General features: G+C 42.6%; 1 protein-coding gene and 1 long non-coding RNA gene across 5 annotated transcripts in view; both read right to left on the reverse strand.

Annotated features, from left to right (window-relative positions):
* LOC137475689 (deubiquitinase DESI2-like) overlaps positions 1-22,665 on the reverse strand; it is a 72,952-nt gene extending 50,287 nt beyond the window's left edge. Inside the window, exon 1 of one of the 3 annotated variants that reach the window (XM_068193269.1) lies at positions 22,584-22,661. In XM_068193269.1, the coding sequence (XP_068049370.1) occupies positions 22,584-22,628 (45 nt within the window). In that variant the 5' untranslated portion in view covers positions 22,629-22,661. Of the gene's footprint in view, positions 1-1,974; positions 3,515-22,583 lie in introns of those variants that run through there. The other 2 variants (XM_068193265.1, XM_068193266.1) reach the window with 2 other exon arrangements.
* Positions 19,237-20,218, reverse strand: LOC137475695 (uncharacterized). 2 transcript variants are annotated; one of them, XR_011000025.1, is made up of 3 exons: positions 20,027-20,218; positions 19,792-19,951; positions 19,237-19,682 (listed from the first exon to the last, which is right to left on the reverse strand). It is a non-coding gene; the product is annotated as an uncharacterized lncRNA (long non-coding RNA). The 2 variants fall into 2 exon arrangements; XR_011000024.1 differs by lacking the exon at positions 20,027-20,218 and having other exon boundaries at positions 19,792-20,017.
* Positions 22,666-23,749: the final 1,084 nt, after the last annotated feature.

Genomic DNA, 23,749 nt, shown 5'->3' on the forward strand with positions numbered 1-23,749 from the left:
ACTTGAGCTACAGGTGACTCAGTGGTGGTCAAACAGATGCTGTATGAAAATAGATTGGTTTCTGTGTACAGACTGGTTAACCCATGGAGTTAGTACTTACACATGAAGATTTCCATGGTTTGCTAAGCAGCAAAAACTACTCAGTCTGAAGTAAATGGATGACCTCAATTCTGTTCACTGTGTCTGGGTGTCCATCTCAGAACACAGTGACCATGAACAGCAAGCTCCTTCTGCCTTAATTACTTAAGGCTTCATCTTTGGTGTCAGTCAATCAAACATGAAAAGGTAAAGACCATGCCCATCTAGTATTTGGATCTCTTCAGCTCAGTGGTGAAACATTCACTGGTTTGGGATGGATCAACAGGGGCTGAGAGAGGAAAGCTTAGGCCATAGTCTGCTGCAGAACAAACTGAAAATATTGCAAGGAAGTCAGTGGATATTATAAAAGGACAACGCAACTCCTTTATTTTCCTCAAAGGATTAATGATAAACTCTTGCATGTACATTTGCAATGTGAGTCCCCTGTTATCAGGCACTAGCTACCACCTATTTGGGTTACCAAACCTCTTGGTTGAAGAGCTTCTTGGGGGAGTTCACAGTTCAGGCATGCTAAGGTTATGACCAATAAACATTCAAAGACCAAAGCCTTGGGAAGGATTTTGCACCAAGTTGCCCAATTTGACCAATAATAGCTCTGGAAGAGGCAGTTTCAGTCCACTGTACTTGTCCTTTTCGGACTGCTCACCAATGCATATACAGTCCTACCTAAATAACCTTTACCACTCACTCTTCCCTCAGAAAACAACCCACCTGCTTTAGTTCACAAAAGATCCCTTGATCCTTATGATAAAAAGACATTTGACTTTTACAGCAACCCACTCCAAATCTCTTTGGTGTCTGTTCTCTGGATTTCCCCAACAGGGAAACCCACACTATTCTGTGGGCTTCCTGGTAAAAGTTGTCACTGCCTGATGATAAAAAGTAAACGTATGCTGTAATCTTAAAGGTCTGGAGCTGGATATTTAGAGTTCAGCCAGCACCTGGGCCTTGTAGGTCATATTTTCCCCAGAGAGGTTTATTAAATTTGTGGAAGATCTGAAAACTACTTTTTTAAAACATTAGTTGGTAATCAAAGAACAAAGGTGAAATACATAATCATCAAAACACTCCTCATATGAAAATGATTCTCCTAAGCTTCTGTCAGACCAGCAAGTAAACAGGCTGTGCCAAACCGCCTTCTCTTTGGGGGTTTGTGCCAAGATTTGGACCTTCTGATTTGCTAGCACAGAAGACACCCACTCACATTCCCCCTTGCAAGAAGAGGTCAAGGAAAACCACTTGCTACCCCTGTGAACTTTCAGGAAATATTGCTGAGCAGCATGTGCCCATGCCACTTTCTGTGCTGAAACTTCACCAGACAATTTCTTACTCTTGCTGTTGCAATTAACCTTCAGAGAACATTATTAACTACAATCTTATGCATATGAGGAATTGATCCAGATTATTAGAAAATATGTTCTTACTGCAAAGCTACAGCTGTTTGTCCTCCTTAGTTGAAATCCTGACCCCAACCCCACAGCCTGGTAATGCTTGGTCACTTAAAATTAAAGGAAAATTATCTCTAACACATACAGAGGTGATCACATTTTCTTCCTTAAGTGGGGCACTGGAAATTAGGAAGTCCTCTCCTCACCCAGTGCTGCTCCTGAAAAATCCTGCAGAAAATCTGGCACAATACCTGTAATCTGGCCAAATATGCTAAACACACTCACAAAAAAAAAGGGTCGGCATCATCTCTGACATGAGAGAATGATAGGCTTGGATGAGGAGTTTGGGCCAGGGAAGAGAGGGAGGGGGAGGGAATCAGCCTCTCTGGGGATCTGTGCTTGGCTCCTCTCTGTACAGTGCCTGCCCTCCAAGCATGAGCTCCCACCCTGCCCCACCGCCCCCCAGTCAGTAGTATTTCATACTCACCATGTCATAAACATTCAGAATCACTGGTTCATTTGCCATTGTTGATTGCAGTAGAGGCTGAATTAAAACCTTTCAGTCCCTGCCAGATGTGCGTTGATGCCCCCGGGGTATGCTTTTACCCTGAGCCAGATAGAAGAAAATGCCTCATCCTGCAGTCGCTGAAGGAAGGAGGAAAGGAGGGAATTCTCACGGTTGGGTGTGTGTGTGTGTGTAAAGTTGGTTGCAGGTAGGCAGGAAGGCCTGGGTTGGGTTTGCTGGTTGTACAGGGTATATTTTAGCCCTCCACGCCGTGACAGATCCAAGGTTTCTTTTTAACTCTGTAGTGCACCTCGGGGTCTGTAGACTCATACACCACTGTAACCAGGCACCGTCCAAGCTCTTAAATCCCAATCCACAGAAGACAGATCCTGAGCCCTAATACAAACCCTCTTCTGGCACCATGAGCAAGGTGGGTGGCAGTGCGTGCGGGGAGATTTCTCGGCAGAGCCGAGTGCCGCTACCGCAGCGGGCTGCCAGCAGTACGCAGGAGCCCGGGGCACCAAGGCACGGAGCGGGGCTGGAGCGGACGCCGAGCTCCCTCCCTGCCTCCCGCCGGCGGAGCCCGGAGGCACCCCGGGATGCGTCCGCGGTGCTGGCGTTGTTCCGCCCGGAGCCGGGATCTGTCCGTGGTGCTGGGGCCAGTCCGTCGGGATCTGTCCGCGGTGCTGGGGCCGGTCCCGCTTAGGCACTCGGTTGAGGTTTCTCCGCCGCTGCCAGGACATGGTGAAGAGGCCGTGCCAAAGGGATTCCAGCGCGGGGCTCGGCAGTGGGAGGAAGAGGAGGAGGGGGCTGGCTGCCCCCGGGGCAGAGAGGGGCTGCCGAAACCCCCATCCTCCCCAAGACGTGCAGACAGACCTGGCGCCGAAGTTAGAAGGCAGCCCTTCGCGGGAGATGAGGAGGGATTAACCGGACTGGGGCTGGAGGGAGGAAGATGCCGAGCAGACGATGCTTCCAGGCAGGGTACGGGGCCAGGGCTGGACACGCCAGCTCTCTGTGCTGTGCTCTCCGTAGGGCCAGTCCTTATTTCGCGATCAGCTCGTCCCGAACCGGGCAGCTCCTACTGACTGACAGCCGAGGGAACCTACCCCGTCCCCTGCTGGCTGGACGCATCGCTGCATGGCACACGGTGGGAGGGCGGGGAAGGGTCCGAGCGACTGGGCAGGGCGAGTAGTTACACTTCTGGCAGCAGCACGGTCTGGAGTTTCTTCCTAAAGCTACTTTACACTCGTGTTAGGACCGTGAAGCTCTGCAATATCTTGTCAGCAAACACTCCCCTCTGACCGGGATGCGAGAATCAGCTATAAAATGCACTGCGGTAAATTCATCTTCCTTTTGCTCCTCCTCTCTCTTTAAAGGGAGAGCAGTCTGTGATAGTGCTGAGAAAGAGCGCAGCTGGGAGAGAGACAAGGGAATTCCTGCTCCCAGAGATTTGCAGTGGTGAGGAAATACGCACTCTGACCTTAAACGTTCATACATAACAGCTTTCTGAAGCGGAAGGGAAAAAAAAAAAGCAGGGATGACCTCATCTGAGTTGGAGGCGTATCTGAGGCTGAGGCTCACAGCCAACCAGATCTGAATGAAATTTGCAGAGAGCCTGTTACATCAGCAAAGCCCAGCATGCCTCAGCCCTGTGTTCAGCCACATGGGAACTATCCCGTCCGGGGAAGGGCTCACCTCCCTTTGTCAGGAATGGAAGGACAAGACCACAGAGCTGCAGCCATGTAAAAGACTTGTTAAACAGTGTGCAGAAGAATTTCTAGTGAAGGCAGGCAGTAGGAAAAGGAAGTGAGTCCATGTCCTGCATAGCTAAGTGTCAGTCCAACAAAGTCAGACATAATATTTTTTCCTCCAGACATTGCCAAAGGAGATCCATAACTGCTTTGCCCTAGTATGCACTTTGAAAGCACAAAGCCACGGCTCAGGCTTAGGCATGATGACATGCAACATGGCAGGGACCCCAGCACAGTAATTTCATCTGGACTAGTCATTCCATGGGTGGGCTAGGCAACGTCACACACATGGTACAGGGACCTGCCCAGCACCCTGACTTCCCCCCCATCCCTAGCTCTCCAACCCACCAATTCAAACTGTGCCATTAACCATCTGTCTCAGCAGCCTGCACCTGAAGGAGCAGCTTGTGCAGGTGGGTAAAGGTGCTTCTTCCTCCTTACCATCCTAGAGCCTAAGTACTCCTCAGAGTACAGACTGAGCTCCCCCCATTTTAAAGGCTATGGAGCAACAGAGATCTTCCTCTGCAAAAGGCTAAGCTGCATCATTCATGCCCTAACTTGTGAGACAAACCGCCTACTGAAACCCAGAGGCTCCAGCTAAACTGTCACAGATACCCTGAGACTGTCACTTTTGGATATGTGTCCTGCTCTAGAGATGGTGATGTTTTAAGGAGACTTGAAAGGAGAGGGAATAGCAGATATTAGACTGATATAACTGGAAAAGAAAAGCAGTGCTACAAGGTCTTCCCACACTTACCCACATGCTTATTTGCCAAATTACCTCCAATGACTGCTACACTCAGTTCACTAAAATCAATTAGAGACTTAAATCAGATACACATTCCAGAGACAGACATCTATAAATACTTAGGATTTGGGAAAGGTGACAGGCACCACAAGCTTCGATGTTTTGTCCTGTAAACATTGCAAAATTAATCACCTAGGGAAAAAAAAATATGACCAGAATGTCACTTCTAAACTTTAGAGACAGAAGAAGGGGGAAATCAAACCAAAACATGTCTTTAATCATATTGCTTCAAGAGATCAAAGCCAGTCTAAATGTGCATTTGTTATTTAAAGGACGACTTCTGTAGGAGAGAGAGTAAATGTCACTTGCACATTAAGACATGGATTCTCTCCCTCTAACTTGAAACAACTGTTACAGATTATGAACTACATTACAAATGTCATTGCTTCAGGCTCCCTTTTCTGCCCCTTCACAGAAAGAAGTTGTTCCACATTGTGACTTCGCCTCATCAGTGTTTCAGTGATCCTTTGAAAATTCCTTTTTTTACACAATTCTATTCTAGACAACTTATTCCAGCTCCTGATAGAAGAGATCAGTCTGAATTCAAAGATCTCATTAATATGAGGTGTTTTACAGTCACAAACTCTTCACAAGGCTTGGTTTGCTTTGGGCCGTGTTGAAATGTTTCATCTACAGCTCAGGCTGATGCAAGTTGAGAAAGTGAACTGCTCTATTTCAGAAGCATGAGTACAATCCCACAGACAGCCTTGCTACCTACAGGCACCAGAGCCCATCTCTTGTAAAAACATTAAAACATAAATGAATTGTAAATACAGAGGGGAAAGGGAGATTCTTCTTACTACTCATTAGAGCAGCTGGAACTAGATCTTTGGGTTGTGCTTTGAGTCCTTCTTTTAAGCACTAATGCTGGTTTTAGGAAAAAGCAGACACTTTTTTGCCATACATACACCTAAAGCTAGACAGCAGCTTCATTCACATTTAAGCAGCCTATTGCAAGCCCAAACTTTCTCCGATTCTCCATATTCTTAGCACTTCCTTTAAAGGGATTGATATATTTGAGTTTATCTGAGATCATCTCCACTTACTATTATGGTATAAGTATGTGTGCATCCTCAATGATCAGTGTCTAAAGGAGACAATGTGGTCTTATAAGTGTTCTTTGAATAAGAAAGAGGTGAAAAGGGTTAAAAGGAAATTAGTACTACTACCCAGCATGGACTAAAAAAACAAGAATCGGGAAGGATTTACCTTAAGGAATTACCTGGTACATTAAGCAAGGCAGACAGCAAGTAGCTGAGAACTTCAACCACCTCCTCCAGGTCTCAGTCACAAAAGTGGCATTGCTGGGCACTGTAAACAGAGCTGAGACATTCCACTAGGGGCAAGAATAAAAAAGAGCAGTACAACAGAAATAATGGCTACATTAGAGGTGATGGTCTGTGAGTTTGTCTACTTGTGGTGCTATTCAGGAATTCTAGTTTAAAGTAACACATTCCCTTAATCTACCCTCTTTCAAAGGCTCAGAAGCAACCCAGCAGACAATGGGGCTTTCAAGCATGTTTCACAGCAGGACTGCCCAGTTTAAACTTCAAGACACTCATTCTTGTGGTCTTCTCTCCACATCAGGCACACCACCCCTGGCTGTCCATTATATTTTTGACAACTTGTCATTTCAAATTGTATAAAGTGCTTCTATGCATGTCAAGTTGTCATTATTATCCCATTCTGAGTACATTAGCAAGACTATCCTCTTTAAAGAAAATATAAAATGGCCATTTTAAAACTAGAGACAGTATTTTTTCAGATCCTTGAAAATGGTGGAAAGTATGCAAGAATTAAATGGGAGTTGCAATTCCTGCCTTCCATCTACAGGAATAAATCATCACCTGGACAGGTGCTGGACCTTTGTAACCTTATTCTGGGAGTATGAGAGGAAGTATTTTGATTAAGGAGTTTGAAGGAGTTTAATCTCACTTGTAACTGAGGCACTTGCACACACCAAGGACGTGACTGATTCTGGTGAGACCTGAGTATGGGCTATGGCAAAAAAATGGGGAGAGAAAATCAGCACAGGATGCCAGCAATGTGCTTTTTCCTTGTGTAAGGCAGCATGTGAAATAATTAACTTCTTATTGTACCACAACAGGAAATAACACTTAAATTGGAATACTTCAATACTTCAAAAATTTCATCCAACACTGTGGGGATTTGTAGCTCAAAGCTAGGTGTGTGTTAGTAGAAGGGGGAAACAAAGTTAATATTTTCATTTAATTCCTCATTGAATCAATCCTGATTTTACATTTCATTTCCCTTCTCATTCACAACTTTTTAATATAAAGCTCTTTGTCAGGAAGCAATGAAGGCTGACAGCTCCTAACATGACTGACAGGGCAGTGTCTCTGCCCTGTCCAGGTGTCTGTCCTACAGGCCATGTGCAAGGTGTGCAGGGCAGGCCTGCAGATGGTCACCACATTCAGCCACAGGTCCAGATCATCAGGCAAGTTTACAAGAATAAGGCAGTTCTAAGGTCAAGCCAGGACATCAGCCCATAGGTCAGCCCAGCAGAGCAGAGCTGGAGACCAGGATCCTATCGATGTCACAGGGGCAGGGACTTATGGCCCCAGGCTAGGCTGAAATGGTGCTCCTGGGCCATGGAGAGGCCCCAGGGGAGCACAGGACTATCTCCTCTGTTTACATAAAGCAACACTGTCAAGTGAGTGCTTGACAATGTACACAGACCTTCAACCTGGAAACCAGGATGAAAATGCCAAACATTCCTCTTCATTCTTATACTAAGGATTAGGGAAGTAGTTGTTCTTATTTTTGCTATTAAAAATTAACAGTGCAAACTATCATGGGTCAAAAGCAGCCAATAGGTGCAGTTAAAAGGGACAGTACAGAGTAATTTGTGCTGTATTTCTGGGAAGCAAAGCAGGCTTAGTTTCAGAGGGTTTTACCACAGCAACATCTTCATATTATTTATTTGCATTATGCTATAATAATGTTTAGAAGCTGTGGTGGGGGCAGGGACCCATGCACTGGACACTATATGAACACAGAGAAGAGTGTACTCAATGAAAAGTGGCAATTAAAGAGATATGACAGGCAAACGGCAAGAGAAAATATAGATCATTAACCCCATGTCACAGAGGTATGTGGAAGTAAAGTGATCAGACTTCAGCCAAACAGCATAACCTGCTGTATAGTCGGGACCAAAGAGAACTGAAGTGAGGTGCAATGCCACACTTCTAAAGAAGACAAGAATGGATATCATAAGATGCCATCCAAAAACCCAGAGTCTGCTTAACCCTGAATGTGTCTAAGCTGTCTCCTTCTTGGACTAGGACAATAGTTGTTGTGCTGCTGAGCCTGCCCAGAGCTACCCCAGCTGAGGCACTGTGATTCTTCACTCCTGCTGCAGTCTGACAGAGACCCAGGAATCAGCATGGTGGCATGTAATACCCCCAGATCACTCAATCTGCCTGATGTGCTCTGATGCATCCTACTGTGTTAACACAGAATCTCACAAAAAAGCCATGCTCCTTCAAAAACACCCTGTTGAGGCCACCGAGTGCCTTCTGTATAATCACCTGTTGGATTAGAGAGAACTGGAAGCCTAGTCTTACATTCTCACAACACCTTACATCCTTCTTGCTCACCACACAACAAAGGATTCAAGAGGCCTGGGCTCTATTCCCAAAGTGTTTTATGCATTTAACGCTGGGTGAAGGCAACTGACAGAAAAGGAGACAGAAGCTCCAGCATTTATTCTTAGACATATTCTCCAGCTACTAAGCGAGACTGTTCCAGCACTCTCAAGCTGTCTATGGATTAGTGTCCAGGGTCTCTTTCTCAGTCAAGCTATCATATTCTGCAGAAAAATTATCAAAGCTAGTGGTACAGGATATTAAATTAAAGAGACACATATACTCATGACAGTATTATTCACAGAACTTAGGTGTTCCTTTTTCTATATCTAAACCTCTCTTTGCAGCCCTTTCATGGACTCTGAACTTCTATAAAGGAAATAACAAAATCACAAAAAGTATCGAAAGGTGCTTCAAAATTGGTCCTAATTTTTCTTATTACTTTTCTAAATTGTATGTTCAAAGTAGGGTAAAACACAACTTGCAAGAGCTAGTCTTTACAGTTTGTTAATAGTGGTTAGTAATTACAGGTGCTCCACTGTCTTTTTTGATTGTATTAATTCCCTTAAAAAAATCACTGTGGTTGGTTGCTGGGTTTTTTTTCAGAATATTACAATGTAATTCCCTTTCCTTATTTTGCTTGCTGCTCATGTCATGGATGATTAGCCAGCACATGCAATAGAATGCTGTGATTCTCTGGGGCTATTACAGTATGCCAACAATACAAAGAACCTTTTAGCTTATAGAATAAAACAAACACCACAGCTGACAGCAGGTGTGCCCACAAGTACCTTTTGATAGTTTCAATACTACTATTACCACCATACTACTATGACCAGCTTTAGCTGGTTGATTTTTTTTTTTTACAAGTTTTAACCCCTCACTTAAAAAAAACCCATTTTTAAAGAGTGAGCTATCAATCTATGCCTAAGCAAAAAATGGTAGCTCTCTAACTCCCCAGGAGTACCTCATCTCTTGTTTGGTTAGATACAGAGACTGGGCAGCTCATTGCCTCAGAAAAGCAGGAAGGTATGGCTTTAGTGTTAGACCTTTAAGTTGATTCATTTGATCTCTGAATCTGGATAGCTTTTTACAGCTTTACAAGGCTTAATGAAGGGTTTTGTTTAACCCAATAAATTCTGTAACATGTGCCCAGAGCTCTTTAACAGGCCCCTTCATGAAATCCCCATGAGCAAACAGGCTGTGCCTAACCATTAGACATGTGTGCACTTCTCAAATGACTCAGTCAAGCCAAAACCCACTGCAGTGCCTTCTCAAACAAAACTCATATACAAAAGCATCATTAAACAGTGAAGGAAAATCTGCTGATGAAGAAAATCTAGCAGGATTTGGAGATGAAACTCAGTAGATATTTTTCCTCTCATTACTCCCACTCTCAAATTATCATATAAGCCTTCTGTGGTACACATTCTAGGTACCAGTGGTTTTGAGCACTGTTATAATGTAAGCTGAAAACCATACCAAAGACAGCCAGTAATGGTGTCTCATCCCATCCCACCTACATTCGTTGAGCTTAGTCCATGATCTTACTTGACAATGGCAAATGAGCCCACTGCAAAGGCAGCCTGTGGCAGTGCATGTTTTCCATTTTCTGCCTATTCTTGTTGGCATGATGAGAGTGGCCCCATGCTTAGTCACCATTTGCAGATTTTCACAAAGGAACTATCTGCTAATCTCTCACAAGTCTAAATGAAGGGACATTCTGTTTAACTGTGCCAAAGCAAAAAGCTGTGTTTGTTTCTACAGAGCTACTCAAGTCCAAAGCTTCAGATTAAATACATTTGTTATTTAGGAAGACAGAAGCTATCACAGATGTCATGGGTATGTATTGGTCAGAAACTGATTATTTTAATAGATCTTCCCCATCTTACATTTATGAGCAATCCTGTAACACAAGTCAGATTATCATCTGAACAGCAAAAAAAAAAAAAAAACGTGAACCCAGCCACCCAAAAGGTGAGGAGAAGCAATTCTGTCTTGCAACAGTGATGAAGAAGGTCCAATGAAGGTAGGGCAGAGAGGCTGGGGAAGCACAAAGGCCTCTTGCAAAGTTGGTGGAGTTCATGGATGTAAGGATGTTTCTTACCCCTCACTAACTTAATTCATCCTGTCAGATTTTGGGATACTGTTCCTACCTTGCATCCCTGCTAATGTCTCAGTCTCTTCCTGCAGTTCCAGGACCATGGTTTTCCACGAAACACAGGCAAATGGCTGTGCTGCAGTAGCCACTCTCCAAACCCAAGCACACCAACTTCCTTTCACCCAATAAAGAATCAGGGAAGGAGGAATGGGAAAGAAGCGTGCTCCTGAAGGCATACATGGACAAGGGTAGGCATCAGAGCCCTTTCCCAGGGCCATTTTGCTCCCAGCAATCTGCCCTGTGACTCCCACCCCCAAGGACAGAAGCCAAATCTACATGACGACTTCAGGTGGCAGAGATGATAATATCACCATTCCAGCAAAACTACATTTGCTGCCTTCGTATTTCTAACTCATGAATGCTATGAAATGCCACAAAGCACTAGTGGTATGTCACTAACCACTCCAGCTTCACCACAGAGATGGCAACTCCTGACAGGACTACTATCAATAGTCTCTGAATCATTTTAAGATGAATCAGACTGTTCAAAAATCTAATAGTCATGAACCAGCTTTCTACTTCCTTACAAATTATGAGTAATACTTGCATTGAACAAGGAACTAACATTTTGAAGAAAAATGATCTCTAATTCTCCCTGGTTTTTTCTGCCACTGGCTAATATCAGAGCAACAATTTTCAGATTGATGTTTAAAATCTTCTCATGAGAAGTTATCTTTAAATGATATGGGGGAAAATCACTACATGAATGTTTCCCAAGTAGTTTTTACCTTCTTAAATATTCCTGCCATACTACCTGCTCCCCAGAGGATGAGTAGGCTAGGTGGCACTGCAGACTAATGGACTAGCTTTTTATTATTGTAATTGAGTTTGGTGATCTTCTCAACAAGCTCCATCGCTAACATAGATTTCTTCAACCCTCAGTCACAGAAGAAATCAAAGGCAATAGGCCTAAGCACATAATTTCATAAGGTCAGTGCTGCAATGAACAGCCAATGAGAGACAACTCAGTGCTCAGTCTCATAACTTTGCTTGATGCAATGGAATAAAGATATAAAAATACTGCTTCAGTCATATTAGTTTGCCTGTTCTGTGAGTTCTTCATAAGGATCATGAACACTGAAGAACACACACTCCCACCTACAGCCATAACCTAACCTAACAGAGAGAGTGATATTTGCTTCTTCCTGGTTAAAAATACCTTAATTAAAAAATTAAATAGAGTTAAAAATAAAGTAATAGAGCATTTTTTCTTCCTATGTTACCTACTTTGCCGAAGCAGTATGTCAGTATCAGAGGACTATCTATGTTCCTATTAAGAAAAACATTTTATCAGTAAAGGTGTTATGCACATATCATCCTGCTGGTTAAAAAAAAAATTCAACAGTCTATTTTCACCAACAAAGCAAAAACTCCTAGGCTTGCTCATCCCTGTGCTTTGCTCTGTCAGCATCACTTCCAACACCTTCTCTCCATATCACCTGCTTCATAGACACACACACACGTGCATCTTCAGGTCTCTGCATTTTTAGACTTCCCCAGACTACATACTTATGCCTTGTTCAAGCCCCTTCCTAGAATCTACTGCCTGTCGATTCCACCCCCTGACTCTGGTTATTTTATTCCACAAAGATATTTCATTTATCTTTCTGCATCCTGAAAAAACACACAGTATCTGCCTTGTCCTTACTGGCATCTTAGCACAGCAGTAATCACATTCACCTTCTATAACAACAATAATGCTCATGTATAAAATAACAGCAAAGAACAATCTCCAGCTCTGAATTAGGGTGAAGACCTTAGTTTAAAGGAGAGGTTTTTCCAGAATAGAAGCTCCTACATGATTATTACTTAGAAAATGTCTCCTTATTGAAAAGCCAAAAATAGTCTTAGCATTTTCTAAAATTCTAACAGAGGTAAGTACAAGTCACAGCACTGGAGGACAATAATAGCTTGAGACATTAAAAAAAAAAAACTTCCAGCTTCTCATATTTGACACACCTACTTCAGTAGGGTAATTTTTCTTTCCTGCTTTATGACTAATATTTTGATTGTCACATGTTAAATCAAATGTTATAACATGCCTTAAAAATCACATGAGGATTGTACCTTTCAGTCTCCAGCAGACCTTGTCTAAATCTGGGAATTTAAATTATGCCACCTGCTCTTTCATCTGCTCCAATAGGATAATGCTGTGATCCTCAAAGCACATCACACCTGCTACCTTGATTTCATATGCACTGTTGTTGCAGTGACACCTGAATATTTAGTAAAAACTTAGCATCATTGCACTTAAAGAGATAAAATGGTTGTCCTTAAGCTAAAGTTCCAAAGATACCAGTTAAAGTCTGGCTGCATTCATATCCCTCATATGTCTTACTGGAGCATAAGGGTACTATCTTCCTCCTCAGCCCTCTCCCTTTCTCCTGTCAGAGGGTGGTGAATTCCCAGACCAGCACCTCTCTTCATTTCTAACTCCTAATGTCACCCACCAGACGTGGGGAATGGCAGAAGGAATAAGAAGTGTGCAAGAAGAAATAGCCGCTACATATCACCCCTACCCTTAAACGAGCACTGTTGTCCTTTCTCACCAACAGGATGAGAAAATAACTTATGTTTTCTAGTCTTATCTAATTTCCTCCCAGTTTCCTCTTGCCATAGAAGACATCTTTGAGTCCAAGAGGAAATACTGGCAAAAGAGCTCATGCAGATACAATGATTTCAACATCTCCTCTGCAAGGCCAGAGGGCAGCCCCTCTGCTTCTGTAACCCTGAAGCAGCCAGAAGAGGGAGATGATATACAGAGAAGCTGATGGGGAAGGACAGGGGAAAAAGGCAGAGGAAGCAGCTGAAAACTGACCCTTCTTGAACACCAGGCTCAGCTTCTTGTCTGTTCCCAGTCCTTGTTTTGATTTGCACTATGAACTCTGCTTAGTCCTTACTATCTATTATTTGATGAAGGGTAGGGAACTAACTGGGCTGCTGGCAGAATGTCTTTTAATTTTAGACTTGATAAAAATTTGGTGGGAAAATAAATCAATTGGGTTGTAATCAATTGAGTTTAATGGGCAGTCCTTGTTGATCTAGAAACCAAATATGTCAAAGTAGCCATGCAAATAGCAACTGCTCCCAGTACTCTTCAACAGCTACAAAGCTCAGTTACAGCACTGCAGCAACACCTTGTGTTCTTTGTGGAACAGACCCAAAGGGTCCTATACATTCTCTGCTCACCATTAAATAATGAAAGATGAAAATGGCTGGCAGGAAGCAGCAGCCCAGCACAAACCCTTTTTTGGCTTAGATGTGCAAAGGGAGCAAATGAGAACGACACCACATTGGCACTACCATCAGAGCATCCTGGCTGGCAGACACACCAGCCTGCTCATGTCTGGGACACAATTCTAAATGGGAACCAACAAAGACTGCAATTAATCTATTTGTACCAAAGGGAAACTTTACTGTCTGAGGGGGAAAAGAAGAGACAGTTCTTCCAGTGCCAAAGCAGCAGAACTAAGCTGTGCTAAGCTCTGCTGTAATACAAGGGCATGCTTCTGACATAGAAAGAATTATGGAGTGACTAAGCCAAGGGGATGGCCTCAACAAAAGGAAAACAAAAGAAAAGGAAAACAATTTTAAAAGACACAATGTGAAGACATGCTGAAATGAGTGGGTAGAGGGTAATGAAGGAGAAATATGCGATTAAGATTCATCAGGCCTCCCCCATCCTGCCCTGAAATTACCATCTGAAATGCTCTAGAGGCCCTTCTGGGATGGCAGAGACTGTACCAATTTCAGTACACAAGGACTCAGAGATTATAGGCCAAACACATCACCAGAGAATGAGGGAGAGGGCAGTCAGACAATGAATGGGTTTAATACAACATAGAGACTGAAACTAACTGAAGGGTAAAGTTACAGGTACAGATTTTGATTATCCCCAAAGAACCCTGGATTATTAGAGCAGAAAAGGAAAGTCTAATGAAACTAAAAATAATGGCGAGGACATTTTTCCACAAATGTGCTCAGGCTTTCATGAAATATATATGCAAATATGTGTATATTCACATCTACATATAGAATAACCTACATATAACAAACTTGTGACTAGGGTTCGGTGCACTGTTATTCTCTATATAACACCTTGCTAGAATTCCTTTGCTCACTGCCCTGAGTCTCTGCCTGGAAAATGGAGAGGGGAATTTGCTTCTTTTGGTAAATCCTACTGGGACTGCATGGGAAAAGAATGTTTCCTGGAAAAGGAGAGCAAACAAACAAGCAAAAGATCCCAAACAACTAGCCTTTTGGATGAAAAACACGTAGCAGTAGAACAACTCTTGTCAGTATAAAGTAAGAGACTCCTTGCAAAATGGAATTCCAGCAGGAGATCAACCTTTCTCCTTCCCCAGCTTAAAAGCAACCCAACCTCATCAAGCATTAAGATCTCAATAAATTAATCTTTAAAAATTCAAGCAGTGCAACTCCCCTTTAGCTACCAAGTCATACATACCCACATCATCCACTCAGAGAGACATCACTTGCTAATAATGCAGGGGTGTTGGCTGCGTTTTATAGTCTGGGCATACTCCAGAGGGGCTCTGGAAATTTTGCTATGCTGATGGAATTCAGCTTGTCCACATTTGCAGCTGTTACCAAGACCCCAAACAGAATCAGATGCAGGTCTGTGTTTTCCATTATACTGAAGTGCATTGCTTTTGAAATCTGTGTTAATCATGTCCCTTGTACGTGGTATGAGAAGAGAAATTCAGATGCTAGATTCTAAAAACTGTTGGTTTGAATGAAATTTCTTAAAATCTGCTTAGTAGCATCTCTTGGCCCCGCCACTCAGTTAAACTTACCCAACCCAGAAACGCACCCTGACCCCAGCAGCTGGGGGACAGTAAACAATATCCTTTGCTCCAGCAAAGATATCTGCCAAGATACACTTGTATCAACTCAGAACACCTGAACTATCCATCTATGAAACCCACTGCTAGCAGAAAGAAAACTCTCATGTGTGAGGTCTTTCAGATATCCATAGGGTGTGTAACAGTAGAGAAGTAACCCTACTTTCCATTCCAACAGCATTTTCATCAGGGCTACACTACCATCTCTCTTTACTTAATTTACTCCACCACTCATCACTGATGAAAGATGAGCCTACTTTCCTGGGACTATAATGCAAGAGGGAACCAATAATTTCTGTAGGAACTGAAGAATCACAACAGAATGTAATCTGAAGAGCTCCCTGTAAAAACTGCCCTGTGTTGTCTCATCACAGCTCTAGAATCTGTGAGGGAGCTAGCATCCAAAAAAAAAGCAAGTAGGAAACAGTTAAAAGCAGAAAGTAGAAATATTTCAAAACCACCATCCAGCAGAGTCCCTGAGTTTACAGAGATTGGCTAAGGACCACAACAGCACAGAAATGGCAGTCAGTGGCTGTAAGTAGAGCAGCTCAGCAAGAGATGAGGATTCACAAGAAAGAGACAGAACACAGAGCTATGGGAATCAAGGTGCAGCTATCAGAGGCATGTTTCACATGTGCACAATTGGGACTGTTAGGGACAGTATTTCTACAAGTGCTTGCCACACCTTGCAGCTCTACTTTTCCTTAATGTGTGTTCTACTGGAACAGTTATAGAGTTACCAAATTCTTAGGTAATCTCATCTTTAGATTTACTCAACAAGGGTCATACCCTATCCAGTGTCTGACTTGCTCAGGTCAATCTATAAGGAAATCAATACCTTTGCTCTCATTCATACCAACCGCATCCTTCCAGCATGCTGGACCAAACCATACATTTGTTCCTTCCTGCAGAGTCAGTAAAACACTAACAATACACAGGTCTTAAAGTTATGATGGTCCTTGTACGTGGAGTCTCCCCATCTCACTGAGTTACACTAGTTTCTCAGGTGAAGGGAGAACATGCATAGGCTCAGCAGGAAACATTCTGATTTGTGTTTCTGGTGGATACAACATGGAGGGTGCTCCACTATCAGTGCTGCAAGCATGATGCTGTTTTTAATCATCTTCCCATTTCCACTTCAGCCAGCTCACATTCACACAGACGTTGCCTGGGAAGCACAGCACCCACCTGTGAGCAAAGTTTGCAGACTGAAGCTGTTGCAGCTCAGAAGTGGAGGGGTGGGGGTGGGGGGAGACTTCACTCCACTCTCAAAAGTCAGCACCAAGGTTGCTAGATTTAGCCCCAGAATAAGCTCTCTGTGCTGACAGAAGTGAGAGGTTAAAAGAGACCAGATGAACACTCTACAGGGAACCATTTCAGAGCCAGGTCTTCTAGGAAAGCTTCTGCCTCTCTCAGAGAAGCCCTGGAAGATCAGGAGAAATAAGCTTAGCATCAGATGTCAGCCTGAATGTCAGAAGTCTTCTGTTTGCTGGAAAAAGGGCCAGGCCAGAGCTCTGAGCACTGGCGGGAGAAACTTGCTCCCACTCAGAAAGACAAAGTCAGCAAGTGGAGAGGACATGGCCACAAACATTTTTCTTTACAGCAACTCAGTTCTAACCCAGCTCACGTTGCACCTCCAAATTGCAGAGGTGACAGACACGTTCTGCTTACTGCTTACTAGAGGAGTGCCAAAGAGAAAGGATTCACTGATCATACCTTCTTCCTTCTCCACTACCAAAGAAAACATTATTTACCTAAATGAGGAGGAGGCATTCAGCCACAGAAGACAGCTACAGGATGGATGCTCAAAGAATGGAAGCACCCAAATGAGCAATGCAGAATATGTATAAAACAGAAGCCTGCTTCCTGAATAAGCCATACCTGCCAAACAAAATATCTTTTTCTAACACATGGTGCCTTTGACATTTGCCTTCAGTCGTGAGGAGACTTACAATTCATAAGTGTCATAACCATATATATATAATTCATCAGCTGTCTCCACAGGACTGAAAAATAAATCAGATCAAAACCATCATCTATCTTAAAGATGCTTATTAACATGTTATTCAATGTGCCAAATTAATTTTGCTTTGTGTAGTTAAAGGATTCCTTTTTTTAGGATTTTTCTTTGTTTTTGAAAGCACTTTACCTTAAAATGTATTACACTTTAAAAGGGATTTCCTGCTTAGAATTCATGTTGGTTGCTTTGCTTTTAAAAAGCAACATCCTTCTCCCAATATATTGAAACTATGGACAGAAGCCTCACTGAACTCCGAAGCAAAATCAGACCCAAAAGACATAGGGAGTAGAACAGATTTCAGCGGTAGGAAACAAGAGCAATTTCACAGGTTTGGGAATCACGGCATGCAGGAAAAAGGAAGGGTCCTGCCATGCCTGGAGAGCAAGGCAAGTTGTAGGGAAAGCAGGAAAGTTCATGTGCCAGTCAAACCTGGATAATGAGGTGCAGCCCAATTCTGCAAAGTGCTGAGGGCTTCTCACAGCAATGAGAACTTTTGGTGCCAAGCCTCTGTCCACTAAAGCCTATATGCTCCTATAATGCTTTTAAAAAGGAATTGTCAGTGATTCCTCTCACAACAAAAAGAAAGAATACCCCTACTCTCCCTGCTGCTGGGCCTCCTTACAGTTTTCAGTATATGTTCACTGATCCTATCTGATCTCACCATGCTGTTTATAGACAGTAGCAGAGTGTGGATGTGACCATGATTCTGAGGGGATGGGACGGAATAGGTCCTGGGCAGCAGCCCCTGTGTCACATAGCCAAGACTGCATCACTGTGCACATGCTGCTCCATAAAGGAGATCCCTGTCACTGCCTCTACTGAGCCTCACACTGCAAACATGCTTCCCAGGAGGCTTTGATTCATGGGATCTATGTCAGCAGCACTACTACAATTTCTAGGGGAGCTTGTAAAACTGTAACTCCTTTTCATTCCTGAAAAGCTGGGGCACAGTGAAAGCTTGTCCTGAGCACCAGAGAAAATTAATTCAGTACTTCTTCACTGTCACATGGTTCCAGACAGCCCAATTCCTCCACTCTTCCAACCCCAGAGTGCTGTAATGGCTCCAATTCCTTCTGCTCTGCATCTAGATGGCTGGAGTAGAAGCTAGCAGGGGCCAAAATAAGGCTTTTAGCATCTCAGTGCAAGAGGCAGCAGCTGCAGTATTCTGGGATGCCCCAGCACTAAAAGCAATAGTGACTCTAGAAGAGCTGTTCTATTGACACTTGCCACATGCTCAGCTGGCCATACCCACTACTGCTTACAGCAGTTGTATTTATAGTTGCAATCTGGAAGGTATTTTAGGATTAAATCCAAAGTCTGCCACTAAACACAGACCCAGACACACGTTCTCATACCTTATATGTCTAAATGTTGACTTGAATAGCTCTGAAACAAACAGATTTTATAGGTAGCTCATATACAATACAGGCATGCAGAAGTCCAGATATTTAAGATGTACCTTTGCAAGGGATGCTCTAAACATAAAGCTCTATGAAAATGGAGATGAAGTAGTTGTCAGCCGGAAGTGACAGCCTTCAAATACTATCATGCCTGGTTTAACTTCCATTAAAAATGACATGATAAAAAGGACCTCACAACAGTGGTGCTGGGAGAAGGAACCACTACCAGTGCAGGTACCTCCAAATAGACAGCAATAGTCTGAAGAACTCAGATTATCAAATTTGTGTAGCTCTACTCCACTTAATTAAAACACTTCTAGCAATTTGGGAACCCCACTGGCTTTCCCTCCTGTCTACCTCCAGATCCTCCTCCTCCTTGAAATTCAAATTTGAACTGCCCTGAAGCATGGAGAGTGCTTAAACTCGGGATTCATTCCAAGTTAATAAGCAGATGATGGCAAGCAATGGAGTTTGGATTGACACTTCAATCAAAGTTCAAGAGAGTAAGACTGATATCGGAAATATATATTCACCAACAACTACGGACATTCAGCCTTTCAATCACATCAAGAATGAATCCATCACATTAAACCTGGTAAATCTGCATAATTTAGATGTGTGGTCAAATAAAGGCAAGTTACCAAACATTGTCAGTTTATCGGCAAATTGACTGTAAAATTACCTTTTTTAATCCTATAACTGGGAACAGGCTGAGCTAAGGAAACTCTCAGCAGACAAAAAAAAGAATGGATTCAAACATAATAGAAATATGTCAGAAAAGCAGTCTGCAGAGTAAGGGTCCAACAAAAGACACCAACAGCAGAGGGGATTAAATACAAGTATATTGGAAATCAATCCCCGAAAAACCAGTATTAATTCCATAGTTGTCAAACCTACTTCCCCCCACACACACTTGTGGAAAACCTGCAAGGCTAAAAGAAGGGCATTGCACTAAAACCAGATTAAGAGAGGCAACCACAATGTCCCTCTTTTTTCCTTCTTGAAGTAGTCCATAATCCACAAGTAAACAACTAGGTCAGACCGAGTTTTGCAGCCCAAACCATATTTTATCATTTTGTTCTGAAAAACAAATAAATAAGGAAAGCCATTTTAAAACCCTAAACTATGTTTTTTGCATGCATCACATTGTTCAGCTATGGTAGATGGTTGAGCATGAGCAGTATCTCACCTCATTAAATCCAGCTACCCTGCAAGCACAATTGCACTCTATGCCACTGTTAGCAATGTTAGCGCAGTTCTACCACTGTGCTGTTGAATTCAGGAGGGATTCCAGCCTATGTTTCTGCCCATTAGGAAGACTGCCAACTGCTTATTTGCCTCCCACCTTCCTGTTGCCATAACAGTTGATGCTTGAAAGAGGGAAAGACAAAGCCAAGGAAAAGGCATTTTGTAGATAAAAGAACCTTATCTGCCAGTATCTTTAAGTGATCTTCAGTTCTGAACAAGATACAAGAGTAACCTGTAAATGGAAAGCAGCTGTTTGAACACCACAAATTACATGGTTCTCCACAGAAATAATATAACTACCTCTAAGGGTTGCACATATTACTCCCTCAACACTACGGGATCACTACAGCTTTATTAAATTGTCCCAGAAAACAATTCACTACCTGTTAGGAGATCTTCCACTTGCTTCACTGCAATATTAACAGATCACCCCTTCCTGAGTCTCAGCGCTATCATCTCTAGAGGACTGGCTCTGACCACTGTACAGCTTCAGAGTTTGTGGGAGACAACTCAGTCTGTGACTCTTCAGTGAACTGAGAACTGACAGCTTCTCAGAAGAATCCCTTAAAGAGAAGCTCCATCCAGAGGCAGCCTTTTGGGTTGGCACTCTTCTGACCTGCAAAGTATCAGCAAAAAGACTAGAGAGTTAACACAGCTTTCCATGGGCATTCTCAACCAAAAATCATACCATCTCTTGAGATCAGCTTCTGCTCTGGATGATAGGAGCATAGAATACACTATATTGTTACAAAAAAAGCACAGGAAGAAATATGGAGAACTATAAGCAAAAAGAATCTTGCTTTCATTTCTGATAAATTTCAGGGGTGAAGGAATAGGAAATCTGAAGTTCATGGAGGAGCAAAACAACAAGAAACTCTACCCAGAGCTCACCTGCAGAAGGAGAGCCTAGAGCTCTCTCTTTGGAACAATCTTTGCATTCAATGGCACACCATCAGCCACATCAGCACCCTGAAGCCTATCTCCACGTGTGGAAGTTTAGCTGACTTGAAGTTTGATAACAAAGGTAAGAATCTATCATAATCAACATAGCACATATTGAAACTAGTAGAAAAGCTAGGAATTATTTAATATGATCTCTGAAAGACATTAGCAGTTTACACTCCGAACATGAACATACATCACTGTCCAGAACAAAGGCATTTCTGGGGTCATTCAAGCATTCTAGAAAAGGGGCTAAGGCTTACATTGCTTTTGGTAGAGGGCTGCACATACAGAGCTGCAGGAGAGTAAGAGATGAGTCATGAGAAACATCACAGGAAGAAGGAGAGTAAAAGAGAAGAAAGCAAAAAACCTGACAGAACAAGCAGATGTGGCTTGAAGAACAATTCAGGGAGTGTTGGGGTGAGATCTGGGTAACTCCTTGAAGAAGCACAAACACTACCTGCAGTACTAGATGAGAAAAGGACCTTAAACAGTTTTTTTTTTTTTTTTTTTTTACTGTTTGTTTTTTGAAACAGTTCAAAAAACAGTTTGTTTTTTGAAAGGTAACATCAAAGATTGCTAGCCTTCCTAAATTCTTTAGTGTTAATAACCCAAAGGGATTTGGACTGTGTGCAGCAAAGGGTGAGACCTAGATTTTGAACTTTTAGGTGACTAGATACACAGTAAAAACATGAAGCCTAATTAAGAGCAGCAACTCTTCCAGAGAACTGGATAACAAGCTTGCTTTGCCTAATTTCAAAAGACTCCAATAATAATCTGGGCAAGTTAGACCTTGCTCACTTTCTTAATATCAGCTGAATAGCTCCTAGAAAGCAGAATCCAAAAGACACCCTCCAGGATTACAGTACAAAGAATAAACATCTCTATTGTAAGTCTTTGATTTTATCAATAAAATATTTAGCTGGAAAGAACAAGAGAACAACTCCTATTTTTCAGGGGCATCTAGTGAAGTTTGTCATGGTGCAGTAATGAATAATTTTTATTTGAGTTGCAAGAAGTAAAATTTGACTATTCTGACCTATGACTGAGGGCAGAAAAGGGGGAATAAATGAACAATTTTCCCTCCCTCAATGACAGACAGTGAACAGCAGGATCTATCAACTTTTAACACTTGGATGTATTTTGTTAAAATCTGTGAACTGAAGGAGAAGACTAGCAATACAATAACAGTATTTTAAGTGATACCATTATGTAGGTTTTATACAGGGAGGTGAGACCTTTACCTGACTAGCTTAAAATATAAGGCTGTCTTAGCAGGTATTCTAGTTAGTGACTTAATTTTCCCTTCAACTAAGCCTCTAGTCTAGTAAAGAGCATCATCTATCTAGTTCAACCTATCTAGCTCTCCCCGTTGAAATTTTTTTTCAAATATTCAAGAGGTTTGATAAGGCTTTCTCATTAATTTCCAGAGAATGCAAAACACTTTTACACTGTTAACAGCAAGGGCTGTAATCAAGAACCATTTGGGAAGCCAAGTGTACTTCTTCCTGCAGCATTTCCCTGGTAGAAAAGCAAGTAGCCAAATTTCATTTTCATTTCAGATAGAAATTTACTCCTTCACAGTCAAAAAAAAGCAGAGTTTCATGAAAGGAGAAGACAAGAGTTTGTCTTGTCTTATGATAAGGCAAGACATTCTTGTCCAGAAGACATCAAAAGCTGTAAATCTTCATGTCGCAGCATACACCACAGTTGAGACAGCCACAATACACAGAGCATCACTATACAATTTCAGACAGCTTTAAGCATTTACCCAAACAGAGTAACACCTACCTCATCAAAAGGCTTCAGGCATCTGCCAGTACAGAGTAATATCATATCACTTCAGAAGGCTGCAAGCATGGGCCCTTCTTGTTCTTTAGGCCAGCCTTTTATACCCCTCATGGTTCCTGCATTGCACCTGTGTGTCCTTTGGTGATTGGTCAGTACCTGGGCACTCCATGGCTCATTGCCTTCAATGCTGCTCACCTGACCCACACAGCTGTAGCCCACTGGGGACGAGGCTCAGCTGCAGCCCCACTCCCAATTATCACAAACTGTGTGCCTACACTTCATGGTGTGTTTTCACAGGTTATGCTACTAATGAGTGAAAGAGCACCTAAATATATATTTCATATTGATGGTTCTTACATTCAAAGGCTGCTATTGTAGCAGGATTTGTGGTCAGACACAGTTACTATGGGTCATAGTCAAATCTCTTTCCACTTGAGAGCAGATCTTCATTGTTATGGGGCAGTTATGCCTTTCCCCAAGTTCCTATAACCATCTGAGGCATCTTTTGCAATAGCCTACCAGAGGCAAAGTTATCTGTGTGAAGGTTTCTTCCATTCAGAGAGAGGACAGAACTTCAACAGAAGCTCTGCAAATCCAAAACCAGCAGGGATTTGGAAAAAGATCAGATTCCTAAAAAACAGCTGGTGCCTGTGAACTATCGTTTAGAGAGCTATGGCATTGTCTCCACTCCAAACAAACACTTGGTCCAGCAAAGCGTATTTGAATTTGTATGACATTTGGACCCAGTTCCCTTGTTTGGAATTGTCCCTACTATGCAAATCTTCATTAATATCATCCTGAAAGAAGCACAATCAATGCAGCCTCTTCAAAACTGGGGAACTGTTTAGGCAGTGAAAGAAGTGAAAGGCAAGAAGAGCATCCCCTCTCTTTGACACAGATAACTCCAGCAATGGGCAGATTTTCCTCCTTGTGTGTAACTAGATACTTCTAGTGTGCAACTTATTATGGTTTGTAAAGCTAAAGATGTGCTAGGTGAAATATTAAAGCTCTCTATTCTCTGTCCTCTTCCTGCCTTTTTAATGTTATTTCAGTAATTGACATGTATCCTCTTAGCCAAGGGAAAACAGTACAGCCAGTTCCTGATGCTGGCATAGATCATCTTGCTGGAGATCTCCATGCAGCCATGTGAGCAAGCAGCTGTGAGC

This window comes from Anomalospiza imberbis, chromosome 6 (assembly GCF_031753505.1).
Source record: "Anomalospiza imberbis isolate Cuckoo-Finch-1a 21T00152 chromosome 6, ASM3175350v1, whole genome shotgun sequence".
Lineage (NCBI taxonomy): Eukaryota > Metazoa > Chordata > Aves > Passeriformes > Viduidae > Anomalospiza > Anomalospiza imberbis.